Below are 19,061 nucleotides of genomic sequence, written 5' to 3' on the forward strand. Positions count from 1 at the left end.
TTAAAAATATATATGCTTTTTGACAAACATTAGATTCTTTTTATACTCAGACATTAATATCACTATAGTTTTAAAACCGTGTATGTAAGACATACATATTGCTAAGGAACCCTGAAATAATTATCATTTTCATATTTACTGTTTCACAAAAAAGTTTTTCTACTTACATTTATTGTTTTCCACATGTTTAATCCATATCTTAACATTAATAACAAGATCTGAACATCAAGTAAAATAACATCTGTCCTTTAGAGTAAAAAGAAAAAAATCAAATCCACATGGAGAAACTTAAAATTTCTTTCCAATATGATTAAAAAGGAGGCCTGAACCTTGAAAACATTATCCTAAGAAGCCAGTCACAAATAAGCATGTATTATGATTTCATTCACATGAAATGTCCAGTATAGGTTTTTATTTGGGTGTGGTGAAAATATTCTAAAATTGACTCTGGTAATGGTTGCAAATACCTGCAAATATACAACCACTGAATTGTATACTTTAAACGGGAAAATTGTATGATATCTCAATAAAGCTGTTAAAAAATAAATAAAAGGAGGGCACCTGGGTGCCTCAGTCAGTTAAGCAACTGACTCTTGATTTCAGCTCAGGTTGTGATCTCATGGTCATGGGATTTAGCCCTGAACTAGGCGCCATGATGAACATGGAGCCTGCTTGGCTCCCTCTCTCTTTCTCTCTGTCCCTCCCTGTGTGCACTCTCTTTCTAGAAAGAAAAGAAAGAAAGAAAGAAAGAAAGAAAGAAAGAAGGAAGGAAGGAAGGAAGGAAGGAAGGAAGGAAGGAAGGAAGGAAAGAAAGAAACATTTAAAAAAATAAAAATAAAAAATAAAAGGAGGCCTGCAACATGTTTTTTCACATCATTTTAATTATTTTCTTTAATTCTTAATACAAATTGTTATTATTTTTCTTACAGTCAAATGCATACTATTTGTTATTTTTTAATCTTTTTAACATCTTCTTCAGGCATTACCATCATTATATTTTTAAAATTTTTGTTAAGTTTTATTTAAATTCCAGTTAGTTGGGGCTTCTGGGGCTCAGTTGGTTAAGTGTCTGCCTCTTGATTCAGATCAGGTCATGATCTCATTGTTCATGGGATCGAGCAATGTGTCAGGCTCTGTGCTCATAGCAGAGACTACCTAGGATTCTTGTCTCTCCCTCTCTCTCTCTGCCCCTCCCCAACTTGTGCTTTCTCTCTCTCAAAAATAAATAACTTTATTTATAAAGATATAAAATAAATTTTAAAAATCCTTTAAATTCCAGTTAAACATACAGTGTAATATTAGTTTCAGGTGTACAATATAATGATTCAATACTTCCATACATCACCCAGTGCTCATCAAAGCAAGTGCATTCCTTAATCCTGATCACCTATTTACCTATTTCCCCCACCAACTTTCCACCTGGTAGCCAACAGTTGTTCTCTATAGTTAAAAGTCTGTTTCTTAGTTTGCCTCCCTCTCTCTTTTTATTTTTTCTTTGCTAACTTGTTTTGTTTCTTAAATTCCAAATATGAGTGAAATCACTTGATATTTGTCTTTCTCTGACTTATTTAGCTTAGCAAATACTCCCTAGCTCTATCTGTGTCATTACAAAGGTAAAGACTCCACTAAAAAAGAGAACATTAGGCCAATATCCCTGATGAACATATATGCAAAAATTCTCTACACACTACTAACAAACTGAATCCAACAACACATTTAAAAAAAATCATTCATGGCATGCTTGGGTGGCTCTGTTGGTTGAGAGTATGACTTTGGCTGAGATCATGATATCCTGGTTCATCAGTTCGAGAGCCATATTGGGCTTACCAATGTCAGCATGGAGCCCACTTGGGATCCTCTGTCTCCCTGTTTCTTTCTGCCCCTCCCCCCACACCCCCCAAAATAAATTAACATTACAAAATACTCATTTACCACAATCAAGTGGGATTTATTCCTGAGTTGCAAGGGAGGTTCAATATTTGCAAATCAATGTCATAACATCATATTAATAAAAATTTTAAAATATCATTTCAATAGAGAAGGAAAAAGCATTTGACAAAGTACACATTCACTCATGATAAAAACCCTCAACAAAGGTTTAGAGAGAACATACCTCAACATAATTAAGGCCTTATATGAAAAACCCACAGATAATATTAGCCTCAATGGGGAAAAACTGAGAGCTTTGCCTCTATCATCAGGATAAGATAAGGATGTCCACTCTCACCATTGTTATTTAACATAGTACTGGAAGTCCTAGCCTCAGTAATCAGACAACGAAAAGAAATTTAAGACATCCATATCGACAAGTGAGAAGTAAAACTTTATTTGCAAATGACATGATACGCTGTACAGAAACCTCCCCCCCAAATACCAAAAAACCTGCTAGAAGTGACACACAAATTGAGTAAAGTCACAGGATACAAAATCAATGTACAGAAACCTGTTGCATTTCTATACACCAAAAATGAAGCAGCAGAAAAATTAAGAGGAATATCCCATTTATAATTGCACCAAAAATAAAAAGATATCTAGGTATAAACCTAACCAAAAAGCTGAAAGTCCTGTATTCTGAAAACCATAAAACACTGATGAAAGAAATTGAAGACACAAAATAATGGAAAGGCATTCCATGCTCATGGGTTGGAAGAACAAATATTGTTAAAATGTCTATACCATCCAAAGCAATCTATACATTTAATGCAATTCTTATCAAAATACCACCTGCATTTTTCAGAGGTACAACAAATCCTAAAATCTGTATGGAACCACCAAAGACTCTGAATAGCCAAAATAATCTTGAAAAAGAAAAACAAAGCTAGAGACATCACAATTCTAGACTTTACGTTTTATTACAAAGCTGTAGTGATCAAGACAGTTTGATACAGGCACAAAACAGACACAGACCGATGGAACAGAACAGAAAACCCAGAAATGAACTTGTACCTATATGGTCAATTAATCTTCAACAAAGAGGAAAGAAAGAATATCCAATGAGAAAAAAGACCATCTCTTCAACAAATGGTATTGGGAAAACTGGACAGCAACACAGAGAAGAATGAAACTGGACCACTTTCTTATACCATACACAAAAATAAACTCAAGATGGATGAAAGATCTAAATGTGAGACAGGAGACCATTGAAATCCTAAAAGGGAACACACAGGCAGTAACTTCTTTGCCATTGGCTGTAGCAACTTACTTCTAGATATGTCTCCCAATTGGGATGCCTGGGTGGCTCAGTCGGTTAAGTGTCTGACTTCGGCTCAGGTCATGATCTCACGGTTTGTGGGCTCGAGCCCCAGGTTGGGCTCTGTGCTGACAGCCAGCTCAGAGCCTGGAGCCTGTTTCAGATTCTGTGTCTCCCTCTCTCTCTGACCCTCCCCTGCTCATGCTGTCTTTCTTTCTCTCAGAAATAAATAAAACATTTTTAAAAAGTAGATATGTCTCCTAAGGCAAGGGAAACAAAAGCAAAAATAAACTACTGGAACATCATCAAAATAAGCTTCTGCACAGTGCAGGAAAACAGTCAACAAAACTAAAAGGCAATCTATGGAATGGGAGGAGATACTTGCAAATGACATATCTGATAAAGGGTTAGTATCCAAAATATATAAAGAACTTGTAAAACTCAACACCCAAAATCCAAATAATCCAACTAAAAAATGGGCAGAAGACAGAATAGATATTTTCCCAAATAAGACATAAAGATGGCTAACAGACACATGAAAAGATGTTCAACATCACTTATTATCAGGGAAGTGCAAATTAATATTACAATGAGCTATTACCTCATACCTGTCAGAATGGCTAAAATCAATAGTACAAGACACAATAGGTGCTGGTAGAGAAAAGGGAACCCTCTTGCATTGTTGGGAGGATGGCAAACTGGTGGAGGTGCTCTGGAAAACAGTATGAAAGTTCCTCAACAAGTTAAAAATGGAACTACCCTACCATCTAGCAATTGCACTACTATTTTCCCAAAGATTATAAAAACACTAGTTCAAAGGGATATATACACCTCAATGTTTATAATAATGTTATCTACAAGCAACATTATCCACAATAATTAAATTATGGTAAAAGCCTAAATGTCCACTTACTGATGAATGGATAAAGAGGTGGTATGTATATACAATGGAATATTACTCAGCCATAAAAAAGCAATCTTGCCATTTGCAATGACATGTATGGAGCTAGAGTATTATGATAAGTGAAATAAGCCAGAGAAAGACAAATGCCATATGATTTCTCTCAACACATTTTTTTGAATGAAAATTTACACTAAATATAGCCTCAGTTACTAGTGTCTGGAAATGAGTCCCAGAGTTAAACCCAACTTTTATTTAGAAAACAAGGAAATTCTTCTTGTTATTGTCTTGCAGATCTTATCTTTTAGAATCTTAGAGGTGTTATTTTTATCAAAAGATGGGAAAAGTTAAAGCCTTAGAAAATCCAACTTTATATTTCTAAAACTTTTGAAATATTAAGGAAGAAAAATGGTTTGTAATCCCTAGATTTATTTTATTAAAAAAACAAACTGCAACTCAACAAAGTTTTGAGCCTACTCCTCCCATAAGTCAACTGTGGCATTTCAAAGTCAGGGCTTACTAAATTGACACTGAATGGGATATATGGCTCTATAACTGAGTATATGCTATATTTTATTTTTCAAAAAATTAGTTCGTATCAGTCTTGTTTATCCATCGAGTGAACTTGCACAGATGATACAAGGAGCGTTCTGGCTCTTCTTCTCAAAGTGTATGTGGATTGTGTTTTTTTCTGTCATTGCTGTAGAAAAGACTATTTTGAACTACATGAAAAATTCAGTGTTCAGTCATTCTTATTAACCACAGGAGTATTGGCTAGCAAGTTAATGATCAAGACAAAAACATGAAAAAGCCCAGACGCAAAATAATGCCATGCTTAAGAAATACCACCTTCATGAATAAATGCTAAATTACAGGTCATTAGTTCAAATTTGTTATTTAAAGTTTGCCAAACACCCAGACTTAACAGTGTATTGAGAACCTACACCTTATAGGTGACCTTTAGAAATAACTTAGGCAATAAGTGTCCATCAACGGACGAATGGATCAAGAAGATGTGGTTTATCTATACCATGGAATACTACATGGCAATGAGAAACAATGAAATCTGGCCATGTGTAGCAACATGGATGGACCCTGAGGGTGTTATGTCAGGCAGAGAAGGACAAATATCATATGTTTGCACATATAGGAGGATTAGGAGGAACTTAACGGAGGAACAAGGGGGGAAATGGTGGGGGAAAGGGAGAGAGGCAAACCATGAGAGACTCTTGAATGCTGACAAAAACTGAGGACTGATGGATGTAGGGGGGGAGGGGGGATGGGCATGGAGGAGGACACTTGTGGGGATGAGCACTGGGTGTTATGTGGAAACTAATTTGACAATAAACTATTTGTAAAAAAAAAAAAAAGAAATAACTTAGGCAAGAAACAAAATATCTGCAGGCATCATAACTGCTATATAGATTTCTACATTAGAGATACAAATATATTTGTATAATAGATACTTGTAGTAGTATTTTGTCAGAACCAAGGTACAGAACTTGAAAGAAACAGAAAAAAGCTAAATAAAAATCAATTCTTACCTAGTAACTTGTGTCCCAGTTACATTTTCCAACATGTCACAGAGTGTGAGAAATATCCCTCTCACACTTTTCAGTTTCTGAGATGCATCAGAAACTGGACAATGATAAAGAATTTCTTGCTGTTAAATGAAAAGAAATGGAAGTGATCAACCCTCCAAATTTCCCAACCATTACTTTTGTCATGGAAAGTTCAGACTTTGTACTATTAAGAAAAGAACAAAAAATGAATCCTTTCAGCTTCAGGGGAGGTTTTATTCAAACAAACACAAGGAGGGAAGTATGTCTGGAATTTTAACACATTACCTAGTATTTAAAACACTACATTTGAAAGTCAATTACAAACTGTCAAAATTGGTCATAATACCAAAATGTATACTGAGTAGGACACTGAATAGTGTTAGAATAATTTTAATTAATTTCATTGTTTTAAACTTTAACCTCCTTTACAATAAATTCTAAGAATAATATTTTATTATATTTCATTACTCAAATTTTCTTATCTCCTGGAGTAGCATATTTGTACAGATACCACATGTAACTTCTAAGAGTCTTTAAATTTAATTATTTGTATTACTGACATTTAAATGATAATCATCATCTTTGGTGAAATCATTAAATCTCTATTTAAACATAAGACAGTACTACAATTAAATTTACAAAGTAAGAATACAAAATCAAAGTAGTGCAGATAAAGAGAAAGTAGTATTATGATATAATATCTTATCTATCTTAAATTTAAAAGGGTTTTGCTCACCACAAATTAATCTGAATTCAAACCTTAAAAGGAAGCACATTTAAATTATGGAAAAAACTAGATCTATAAGGTAATTCACAAAATGCTTAATACTTTTTTTGTTTTCAAGAAAAGCATGTTCCCAGGAAACAAATAGTTTTTATAAAATAAAATAAATTTCAAAATCCGGATATGCATTGTACTAGACCTTTTACACAAAGGGATGAATCATTCTGTATCTCTCTTTTTTGCTGTTAAAGTAACATGCTGCTTTTCTCACAAGGAAAATTAAAAGCAGGAAAAATTTAAAATAAAAATTTTGGATGGAAACCATAGAGAATTCAAAGTAGCTCCCAGTTATGCTATTTAATATTTAATACCTCTATTAATCCAGTCACTATTGAAAGCCCAAATTCCTAACATAGATCTTTTCCTTGGCTCTCTCTCTAAAGAGTGTTCTATATCTTGTTTTGATCTCTCTTTATAAGAAATAATTGTGTGACTTAGAGTCCATGTGTTGGCAACTTTTACGTCAAGACAAATATAATGACAAACTGGACACATCTTTTTTAATACTTACTGAGCACATTCAATATATGCAAATTGCTATAGAATATGTTGGTCAAATACACTCTGCCTAACCCTCAAATTTTCTTGCAACATTTCTAGTGTAAAACAGTTACAAAAATCCTATCTTTAGAAATTAAGCCAAACATAGTTAAGATCTTCTGTTATGCTTACTAAGTAAAGTTTAACCTTGACTAGTAAAAATACTTATTCCATTCGGCCAAATACCAAACACCACTTTAAACAAAAATCCATATACTCCTTGATTAGGTTTTTGAAATTTTCTAATCTTATAGCTTGGAGAAGACAAGTTATTAAACATGTAATTCACATGAAAACTAAATGATCCTATGACATTTTATTGTAAACGAAGTCATACTAGTAAAAAAGGTCATTTGAAAAAGTCTCTATTCCAACCTCTGTAGCAACCAGCCTAGAAGGCCTCACTATTAAGGACCTGGCAAACTCAACAGTTTCTAACCAGTTTAATTAGCTGTATTTTAGGCACTTGTTAGCGGCATGCATTTGCAGCAGCTTCCACTCTGATCAGTAAGAATAAAAAGCCTCTCCTAATTACAGTGTTGATAAAGGGCTGTCAACAGACAGAAACCTGTTCATTTGAGAAACATCTACACACTTTCCCATGGAAAGAAAAGCAAAGATGACAAAAGGCCTCAGCGGTATTCTACTCCAAGATGACCTAGAAAGTTTCAGGGTGTTACCATCCCAGGATTTTGTTGTGTGTTTTATATGATACATGGTTAAATTTCTCATTTGTTTTAAAAGTATAACAGATAGCAATACATGTAAGAAATCAGAATAATTAACTTTGGATCTGTTTTCAGAACATAGAAAATTACAAAAAATACACGTAGGTAAATCCTTTTTCATTTCAGTTATTAAGTTTTGATATACAAAGAAGCAACATTTTTGAAAAAAATTAAAACAAATAAAGAAGCAAGACGAGGAAACACACTCCTTGGATAAAATGGCTTTGGCAGTGAGAATATAGGTTGCAAGGACTTCAAAAGCAAAGAAATGTAAATTAGGTGAAACCTTTTTAGATCTCACTTGTGCTTGAAAAATGGTAAACTAGATGCTTTGAGAGGTCCTTATGTTGTAAAACAAGTAGGGTTATTGCTAGAACATAACTTGTATAACTGCTAGATATGTAAGAAGGACATCTCCATATACTTTCATTCCTCTTCCCCAGAACTGCAAAGAAATTGGGAGTGGTGAGTGGTTAGCCAAAGGACAGAGGCAAGGTTGTTTTGAGGGTTGATACCTACAATACTGTCAGTGAGAACACTGAATATTGGGCCAGTGGCTAGGTAGGTAAGCTGAACCTAGTACCATTGTGTTAAACCTGGATTCATGAGTAAGGCTGAAGTACCCTTGGTCAGTGGCAGAATCAGAAGCAGCAAATTCTCTCTGGAGGAAGGCATTCCCACTTTTAAACCACAGGACTCCCAGAGATAAAATCAGACAGTAAGTTTAGTCAGTGATCACCAAGGACACAAGAAAGCAAACCACCACAAGTATGAGGACTTAGGGTTGGTAGAATGGGCAGATAAAGGATACAGAAGAACACAGAATATGCATGAAATACTTAGAGAAATAAAGTATGGAATCACTAAGACAAGCAAACAACAAAAGACTACCAGGAATACCATGGCAGATTTGAAATAATACATTAAAAGAGTTTTCAGGACCTCTTGAAAATAAAAATATGATTATTTAAATAGAAAACACAATAGAGAAATTAAAAACAGTCCGGACACTGTAGAAGCAAGAAATTGAACAAATAAGATTCCTTAGAAAGGAATGACTGACAGCAGACTTCTTAATAGCAGTTATTGAAGTCAGAAGCCAAAGGAATACTATCTTCAAACAGATTAAATAACTTTCTACCTGAATGACATAAGCAATAGCACATGTTAACTTCATCTTCTTCTCGGCCACACAGTAAAACTACATTTCCTTACCTCATTGCATTGGGAGAGACCATATAACTAGTTCTGGACACTGGAATATGGGCAAAAGTGATGTTCCAATTATTAACCTAAGACTCTGAAATGTCCCATGAGATATTAAATGTTTTTTCTCTTTTCTTATTGGTGAACTAGGTGTAAGTGATCTAGGGCTCTGAAGCCTTTGGAAATCATGAAACCACTAGAGGAAGGGCTCTGACCACTGAGCAACATGAGCAGGAGCATTATATTGAAGAAATAAACTATTATGTTAAGACACTAAGACATCAGGGTTGTTAATGGCAATTGGCCTCTTTTGACTAACACAATGTAGAATTATAAAGTACCTTTCAAGAAGAGGTTAAAGCAACATCATCAGATAAATAACAAAAAGAATTTATCATCAAGAGACTTTCACTAAAAAAAAAAAAATGCCTTGGGGCGCCTGAGTGGCTTAGTAGGTTAAGCGTCGGACTTTCACTTAGGTCATGATCTCGAGGTTCGTGGGTTCGAGCCCTGCGTGGGGCTCTGTGCTGACTGCCAGCTCAGAGCCTGGAGCCTGTTTCAGAGTCTGTGACTCCCTCTCTCTCTGACCCTCCCCTGCTCACGCTGTCTCTCTCTCTCTCTCTCTCCTAGAAATAAATAAAACTTTAAAAAACAAATAAAAAATAAGTGCCTAAAATATATGTCTTAAGAAGAAGAAAAATGATCAAATAAGGACAGTCAGAGATAAGAAAGATAGTAAAGAAAGTGGTAAGCATTTAGGTAAATTTAAAGAAGGTTCATTTGTATGAAGTGTAATGTATAAAATATGCATTTTATAATGTATTGCTTATATATTTTATAATGTATACAATGTAATAAATAATTAATAGTAGTAACATTAGTATATTTACACCCAATTTCTGGAATTTTAAAAAAGTGATAGCACTGAAATACTGAGGAAAATAGCATGTATGTGAAGAGGAGAAATTGGAATTAAGGTGTACCAAGGGCCTTGAGTTATTTAAAAAATTTTTTTTAATTTTTTTTTATTTTTGAGAGAGAGACAGAGAAGACACCATGAGTAGGGAGGGTCAGAGAGAAAGGGAAATACAGAATCTGAAGCAGGTTCCAGGCTCTGAGATGTCAGCACAGAGCCTGACGCAGGGCTCAAACCCACAAACTGTGAGATCATGTCCTGAGCTGAAGTAGGACGCTTAACTGAGCCACTCAAGAACCCCTTGAATTATTTTAAAAAAGAGTTAAGATACTGTTTTAGAGTCTGCTAAGATAAATATGATAAAAATTTAAGAGCGATCACTAAAAATAAATAAAGACTACCGCAACCAACAATAGGTAAGAAAAATGTTTTGGAAAAAGTAGTTCAAATAGAAATTTTTAAAGAAGATGGAAGAGGGGTGCCGGGGTGGCTCAGTTGGTTAAGCGTCCGACTTCAATCATGATCTCACAGTTCTTGGGTTCAAGCCCTGCATCAGGCTATTTGCTGACAGCAAGCTCAAAGCCTGGAACCTGTCTTTGGAGTCTGTGCCTTCCTCTCTCTCTGACCCTCCCCTGCTCAAGCTGTCTCTCTCTCTATCTCTCTCTCAAATAAAGCATTTACAAAAAAATAAAGAAGATGGAAGAAACAAATTTAAATATTTCAGTAATCTGTATAAATGGATTCATTAGGCTTGACAATTAGACTTATGTCTTGTGTAAGAGACATACCAAAACCATAAAGACACAGAATGACTGAAAAAAGTGCTTAGTATTCACTTGGAAGATTATAATAGGTCCTTCTTTCCCTTTGCGCTTTTGAGAAGGCACTCACCTCTTCCTTTGATGTTTCCGAGTCAAGCTGTAGTGTGAGATACATAACAATATGAGGAGTGTTGAGGATATTTTGCTGGATACCTTCAACCTCTTCTCCCCATAGAAGTTTGACTAAATCACTTGTGTTTGACTGTGCCTTTTTCTGTTTTGGTTGAGTCGCTTCCTTTTTCACAGCGTATGCATTCTCAAATGTCAATTTTACCTTTAACAATTAAAACAATGTGTTTATTTTTTCAACAAGGAAAAGTCAGCTGTAGTTTTCACAAAAAAGGGCCTGCACATGCATATATATTCAGGTACACACAGTATATCTAAAAATCATCCTAGAATGTGAGCTCTTTATGGCAGGGACTATGTAGTTTATTTATATTTCTATCTCTGGATGGTAGCCTAGCACATAGTATTACAAATATTTATTGAATAAGAATTTATGTGTACAAAAATTCATTTATTTAATTACTGTATTCTAAGTTACTGACAACAAAAGAAAATGCGATGGAAAAACAAGAATTTGTATGATCTCATAATTTCAAAAAGAGCAACACTATTACAATGAATGCTGATAGCACTGATTCATCTGGGGAAGGGAAAAGGAAGATTCAGGATTAAAAGGAACTTCATAAAGCCAGATTAGCTTTCCTTTCAAGTGAGGTGATATTCAAACATTTTCTTAGACATTCTTTGAGGTCCTTTAAAATAAAGACCAAGGAAAACTATCAATGTGCGGGACCTTGAATCATGACCTTGAGGAGATTATCAGTTTTATCAAGATAGTTTTTTTTTTCATGGTTGACAAGACTGGTAAGAGTCCAGAATGTGGCATTTTCCAGTTGTTGAAAGGAAGCTTCCACTTCTCAATTAGCTTTCCTTGAAAAAGATGTATGTAGACGCTTAATTGGCCAAAGATAACTCATTCATTTTAAATATTTTTTAATGTTTTATTTCTGAGAGAGAGAGAGAGAGAGAGAGAGAGAGCATGAGCGGGGGAGGGTCAGAGAGAGAGGGAGACACAGAATCTGAAGCAGGCCCCAGGCTCTGAGCTGGCTGTCAGCACAGAGCCCGACGCGGGGCTCGAACCCACGAACCGTGAGATCATGACCCAAGCGAAAGTCGGACGCTTAACCGACTAAGCCACCCAGGCGCCCCTGTTTTATCATTCCTTGTTGTGGGTCTCTCCCGAAACATTTTTTGGTGTGTGTGTGCAATTTGCCCATCCTTCCTTCCTTTCCCTCCAGTTCAGGAGATGATGTGCCTTTCCTCAGGGTCTGGCAAGCTTTCTATAACTCATCACTTCCAATATCTTGTTTTCTTAATTACCACCTCTCTACTTCTATCTCCAACCCGGAATGTAACCAGCAATGTCTCTTCAACCTCTGTCAAATAGCCAAATTCTTTCTCTCCATGCCATCCTCTTCGCAGATGGGAACCAGGGAGGTTGTCAGAATCTGAAGCAGCTCCAAGAGCTGACCAGTCTCTCACCTCTACCTCATGGCCCTCGCAGTCTCTCTCACAACATCTGGCTACTATCTGCATGTCTGATCCTTTCTGCTTTGTCTGACAGATGCTTTGAAAATTCCTCCATCAAAATTCTGAAGGCATTGAGTCTATTTGAGTCAGCAAATTCTCTCTCCTTGATCCTCTTCTCTTTTGGGCAATTTCACTGAGTTACTCAAGACAAAACCTGGAAGGCACCTTGGACTTTCCTTCAGTCTGCAGGAAGTACAGTCTTCTTCGATTCACATCATTTTAAACCTGATCTACTCCTACCTCCATATCCACAGCCAACACCTTGCTCAGGCCTTTATCACCTCTCTTCTGATTGCTATGAAGCCAGCCTGGTTCCTCAACCTCCGATCCCATTCAGAGTGAAATATTCCTAAAGTGCAAATCTGATAAAGTCAGTCCTCCACTTTAAATTATGAAGCCTGGGTAGCTCTCAGTCAGTTAAGCATCTGACTTCAGCTCAGGTCATGATCTCACTGTTTATGAGTTCAATCAAACCCTCCATAGGGCTCTCAGCTGTCAGGGTGCAGCCTGATTCAGAAAATAAGTCTCCAACTCTCTGCCCCTCCCTGTTCATGCTCTTTCTCTCTCAGAAATAAAAAACATTAAAACATTAAAAAATAAAATATCAACACAGGTGGTTAATTCTGGGTTCTGAGAATAGAGAAGATTTCACATTTTTTTAAACTTTATTTCCTCATTCTGAGTGAGAGAGAGCACTAGCATGCTAGCTGGGGAGAGGCAGAAAGGGAGAAAGAGAATCCCGAGCAGGCTCTGGGTTATCAGTGCAGAGCGTGACTTGGGGCTTCATTTCATGAACTGTGAGATCATGAAGCGAGCCAAAATCAAAAGCTGGACACTTAACCAACTGAGCCACTCAGGTGCCCCTAAATATATATATATATGTATGTATATATTTACATACATATATATATATTTTTTAAATTTTGACAGTCTATTTCCTAATTTTTCCACAGCATATGTGACTATCACTTTTGTATAACATAGAAATAATAAATAATAAAATAAATTAAAACATTCCACTCAACTATCATTTCCTTTAAGAAAACTTTTCCCCCTCTCCTGGACCTAAGATGTACTTGAGAGGTATGAGTCCAGGACTAATGCTCCACAGGCTGATCTCCTAGAAAAGGAGTTGGCTTCCTCCAAAGTTCTAGGAAAATGAACTGTGGCCCAGTGCTTAGTGCTAACAACCCTGCTCATCTGCAAAATTTGGACCCAAGATCTCTGATCAAATCAGGAGTGGGTGGTATACTACCTGCACAATTATGTGCGTGTTGAATAAATGAGTGCACAGAGCTGTGGCAAGATCTGTGAGCTCAAATTCACAAAAGTAGATAATTAGAAGGGTACTTGCACCTTTGTTTTCCTTTCAAATACCTAAAACCTCTTTTTTTCAAACCTACAACTTCTTAATTTAACACATTTCAAGCCTACAGAAAACTTGCAAGAATATAATAATTACCCATGTATTATTCCTCATCCAGTTTCACCAATCCTTAACATTTTGTCACATTTGCTTCTCTTCTCTGTCACATTTCCCTCTCCTTCCTTCCTCACTCCCACTCTATGTATTAAAAAAAATTGACTGGGACACCTGGGTGGCTCAGTCAGTTGAACATCCACCTTTAGCTCAGGTTCGTGTGTTCAAGTCCCACATCGGGCCCACCGCTATCAGTGCAGGGCCCACTTCAGTACCTCTGTCCCCCTCTCTCTGTTCCTTCCCTCTGTGCACTCTCTCAAAAATAAATATTTTTTAAAAATTGACTGAATCACTTCAGAACTATTTGCAGACATTTTAATGCTTCATTGCTAAATACTTGAGCATGTATGCCCTCTAGACGGAGGCATTCTCCTACACAACCAAATATAATTATCACATTTGGGAATCTGAATATTAAATACAATACTGTTTTCAAAGTCTGTGCCCAAATTTCCCCAATTGTCCCAATATGGCTGTTCCCCACTGCAATCCAGGATCAATGAAGGATTAGCCACTGTATTTGGTTTTATGTCACTTCAGTCTGCCTTAGTCTAGAACAGTTCTCCAGCCGTTTTTTCCTTTCATGATAGTTAAATTTTTGGAGACTCTAAGACAACTCTTTTTGCACAATGTTAAAACTTGGCTTTGAAAGAAAATGATTTGGGATTTTTACATCTCACCTAGCATACAGGCTTCACTTCTGCATCTCATTCTGGTATTTGTAATCTATTTATAACAGAACTTATTTAAAAACCAAATGCAGAACTGCAGAGTTGGACCTGTGCTCAGATATATTTGCTCAAATCTCCTCTGATTATAGATGAGAAAACCGAAACCCAGAAGAGTCTAGCAACTTGCTCAGGGCAAGGTTTTAAAATGGAGATCTGACCTCATCCTACCACATTACCACATTGTAGGTATCTCCTAGGCCATCTTCTGTCAGACGACACAAAGCTTTCAGACCATTTTATACCCTGAGTAGCAGCTGAAAATGTTGCTGATATTTCCAAATATAAATGTTAAAAAGTCTCCTATGCATTCCTCTTCTCTTATCGCTTAAACAACTGTTTCAGATGCCATAGATACAAAGCAGGTAAAACAACTTTCTCTGGAACAAGTTCACCTCAGTTAGTTCTGACCCAGCAGGAGTGAAGACCCCCCCCCCCCCCCGGGTTTTGTTACAAAGGGAAGGATTGTGCACTGGAGCCAGTTTCAATTCCTTGAGTTATTAATTCTACTACCTTGGAGAAATCATTAAATCTCTCTTAGATTCTTCTTCTTCACATATAATATAGAAATACTATTATTGGCATCTTAAAGACTGTTATATGGAATAATAAAGAATAAATAAAATTACTAAAGGAAATGAAATTAACAAAATACCAACATATGCCTGAAACGTACAAAGACTACTTCCTTTCCCAATTCTACTCCTACCCTCTCTGAACCTCCTAGTTTACATGGCTGGTAGTTAGAAGCTTATAGTTTTCCCTACTTTCAACATTAATGATGTATGAAAAATGTGGCTTACCAATTAAACGTTATTTCTAGTTAAAAGAATTTTAACTATGTTCTAAATCATTATTAAAGGCATATCACCCTAAATGCTGGTGCCTGCTTTTGAGTATGACACAGCTATAATACCAATTCTGCGTAAAACAAACAAATGCATACATGTTTATATTCAAGAAGTTAAACTAGAATAAAATATTCCAAAATATTAATAGTAGATATCCTCAGATGGTGGGATTTTAAAAGATTTTGTCCTTTACGTCTTCATATTTTCCAGTTTTTACAATGAACATGTATTGGCTTTATAATAAGAATAATTCATTTTCTTAAATAATAAAAAGATGTTAATAATATACATCTTTAGACAGGATTATATTTTCAAATTATATAGTGTCAAAACCACTTTGAACTTACATTAGGAAAGGTAAAAATGTGCTAGAGTACTGGGGTATAACATATTCACTCAATATGATAAATTCAAACAATTCAACACAGTTTTCCTTCCATTTTCAAAACAAACTGCTGTTTCTTCATTCAGGCACAAGATGTACATATTGGCACATAAAAGCTGCGTGTGTGTGTGAGTGTGTGTGTGTGTGTGTGTGTGTGTGTGTTTAAATCCAGAACCACATTTAATGCAGCAAGATGCTCATGCTGTAAAAGGCAAACTGGGCAAACAGCAGATACAGGACTCCTACTTCACACTTAATAAGGACATGTAAATGGTGGGTGGAATTGGACCAAAATATTTAAATCATTATTTCTTCCTCTTTTTATCTTGTGGTGTGCATAGCTGACTTTGCAAATGCTAATTAAACATAAGTATAATGGGACTCACTGTAAACATAGTTTTTCTTTTTTGGAAGACGGAAGAGACATGGTTGCACTGTGGCAATACTGGCAGACACCTGCAGGTGACCGAGGCAAGAAAAGAGGAGCTCTTACTCAGGGCTGACATATAGACAGTTTACTTGGGTGAGGCTGTTTCAGTTGTTAAAATACTATAATTCTTCATTACTGATTGGTAAGAAGCTGCTATCTGAGCCCCCTGAGAAACCCTCGTACCATGGCTGACCTCTCCACATCTGGCAACCAAAGGTGACAGCAGTATACTCTATTTCTGCATTATGGCTGGTGTCTGCCTGATTGTTAATATTTCGACCACCACCTGGTCTCCATCGATATCTCTCTATCCATTCCTAAACACTGCTGGTCACTAGCTACCATAGTTATTCTAGTACTTTCATTTTGCATTTCCAAAGATAGATACTTTTATAGAGCATCCATAAGTGTGTCTGGTGTATGCGTGCTTTAAGAGAAAAAATTGAGCATAAGGAAAATGTTATTTCTTAGAAAATAACGAATTGCATCATGGATCTTATTACTTCAGGATCTTAAATCGGATTCAGGACAATTCTGATTTATCAGGGAATCTGTTCTTTATCCTTACCAATCCAGAAAGTTGCTTCATTCTCTCATAGTCTAATAGAATATCTAACCTATCTAAAGCGTATCATCCTCCCTATCCCTCAAAAGAGAGAAAGCTAATTTATTTTTTTATTTTTTAAAAAAAGTTTATTTATTTTTGAGAGGGAGAGAGAGAGAGAGAGAATCCCAAGCCAGGGAGGGACAGAGAGAGAGGGAGAGAGAGAATCCCAAACAGGCTCCACAGCATCAGCATAGAGAGCAATGCAGGGGGTCAAATTCACAAACAGTGAGATCAAACCCTGAGCCAAAACCAAGAGATGGACACTTAACTGACTGAGCCATCCAGGTGCCCCAGCTAATTCCTGAGACTAACAAGAGCAGACAGAGCATTCACAAACAAAAGTATAGCACTTTCAAAATATATCTAATGACCTAAAAATGTCATCTATGATACAAAATGTCAATGCTTAGACTATCAAAATAACTATTATGCAAGAGATATATTTTTACCTACAAGGAATGAAAAATAATTCACTAAATAGCTAAATATAAGAGCTTGGGAATAAGGTTAAACTATATAACAGAAAAAATCAACAAAATAGTGTAGTTTTTAAAAAAAATAAACAAAACCACACTTAAAAAAACTTAATAGTGATTTTAATAAATCAGAGAAAGAAATTCCATGACTGTTAAAACGACTTTTCTAGGAACTGGATTTTCATCAACATATATGGTAGTTATAATGACAGGTTAGTCATTATAGATCTTTTTATTATTGTCATTTTATTATTATTCCTGCTTTACTTAGGAGAAGTTTTTTTGTTTAATTTTTTTTAAGTTTATATATTTATTTTGAGAGAGAACAAGCAAGCACAAGCCGGGGAGGGGCAGAGAGTGTGGGAAATAGAGAATCCCAAGCAGGCTCAATGCTCAGCACTGAGCCCAAAGTAGGGCTTGAACCAGCAAACCATGAGATCATAACCTGGGCTGCAATCAAGAGTCAGACAAGATGCTTAACCGATTGAACCACCCAGGTGCCCCAGGGGGGAGTTTTATTTGTAGATATATCTCCTCTTTTCAGAATAATCTCAAAAGCTAAAAATGTTAACAAGAGCTAAGTTTTTTAAAATAGTCAAGTATATAGGGGCGCCTGGGTGACTCAGTCGGTTGAGCTTCTGACTTCAGCTCAGGTCATGATCTCACGGTTTGTGAGTTCAAGCCCCACATTGGGCCCTGTGCTAAAAGCTCAAAACCTGAAGTCTGCTTCAGATTTTATATCTCCCTCTCTGTCTGCCCCTTTCCTGCTCATGGTCTGTCTCTTTCTCTTTTAAAAATAAACATTAAAAAAAAAACCAAAACCCTTAAATAGTCAAGTATGTAGTGTAACCCACATTATACGTGGTAAATTTCAGGATCTTAAAAAAAGAAAACACTGCAAGATATCCTTAGTTTTCGTAAGGACATTTCATCATAAAGGACATTTCATCATGTCAGGACATTTCATCATAAAATATAGAAAAAGACTGTCCAGGGGCGCCTGGGTGGCTTAGTCGGTTAAGCGTCCGACTTTCGCTTAGGTCATGATCTCACGGTTCGTGGGTTCGAGCCCCGCGTCGGGCTCTGTGCTGACTGCCAGCTCAGAGCCTGGAGCCTGTTTCAGAGTCTGTCACTCCCTCTCTCTCTAACCCTCCCTGCTCATGCTGTCTCTCTCTCCTAGAAATNAAAAAAAAAAAAAAAAAAAAAAAAAAGGACTGTCCATACTTGCATAGGTCCAGGAATGCAAGACAGAACCCTCTCTATGTTCTCAGAAGTCACATCCACATCATTCACGGCAACAAGGACATCACCTGAAAACAGAGTAACAAAGGTGGTTGGATAAGTATCCAAAAACCAAAAAGATCTAAAATTAGAACATAAAAAGCATCTATTCTGACCTCTTCAAAGTAGTATGGAACTCATTATATATTATTATATATTTCATTAGCAGCAGAGATAAGCTCCCACTCTACTCTTTTCTGACATTATAATACAGCTCAGCATAGTGTCATAACTAACTACAACCTATGGATATTTAAAGAGATGAACAGTCTCATTTCAGATATAATTTGAGAGCATTATGTAAACTCAAAGGACAAGTACTGCACTTATTATAACGGACTCTACTCACTTAACCCACAGTAAAGAAATTTAGCTACAATTTTAACTGAATCCATGTGGCATATCATAACTCAGTATGTTGCAGTATTCACTGTTATTATTGCTCTGTGCCTTTGTTTCAAAGGCCCCAACCATAACAAAACACACAGCATGCTTTGGTAACAATCTCCTTCTCCATGGCTTTTCTTTAAATGTGTATGTTTATCAAATTTGGTGGCTTTCATAAAATAAAGATCA

General features: G+C 36.2%; 1 protein-coding gene across 1 annotated transcript in view; it reads right to left on the reverse strand.

The window, feature by feature from the left end:
- Positions 1 to 19,061, reverse strand: part of INTU (inturned planar cell polarity protein) — a gene marked incomplete at its 3' end in the record, with an annotated part of 82,348 nt that overhangs the window by 29,365 nt on the left and 33,922 nt on the right. The window contains exons 3-5 of the mRNA XM_039224990.1: positions 18,429 to 18,514; positions 10,719 to 10,922; positions 5,636 to 5,754 (exon numbers count right to left, since the gene is read on the reverse strand). Coding sequence (XP_039080921.1) covers positions 5,636 to 5,754; positions 10,719 to 10,922; positions 18,429 to 18,514 — 409 coding nt within the window. The remainder of the gene's footprint in view (positions 1 to 5,635; positions 5,755 to 10,718; positions 10,923 to 18,428; positions 18,515 to 19,061) is intronic.

The sequence above is a fragment of the Hyaena hyaena genome, unplaced genomic scaffold (assembly GCF_003009895.1).
Source record: "Hyaena hyaena isolate Hyena2069 unplaced genomic scaffold, ASM300989v1 scaffold_1838, whole genome shotgun sequence".
Taxonomy (NCBI): domain Eukaryota; kingdom Metazoa; phylum Chordata; class Mammalia; order Carnivora; family Hyaenidae; genus Hyaena; species Hyaena hyaena.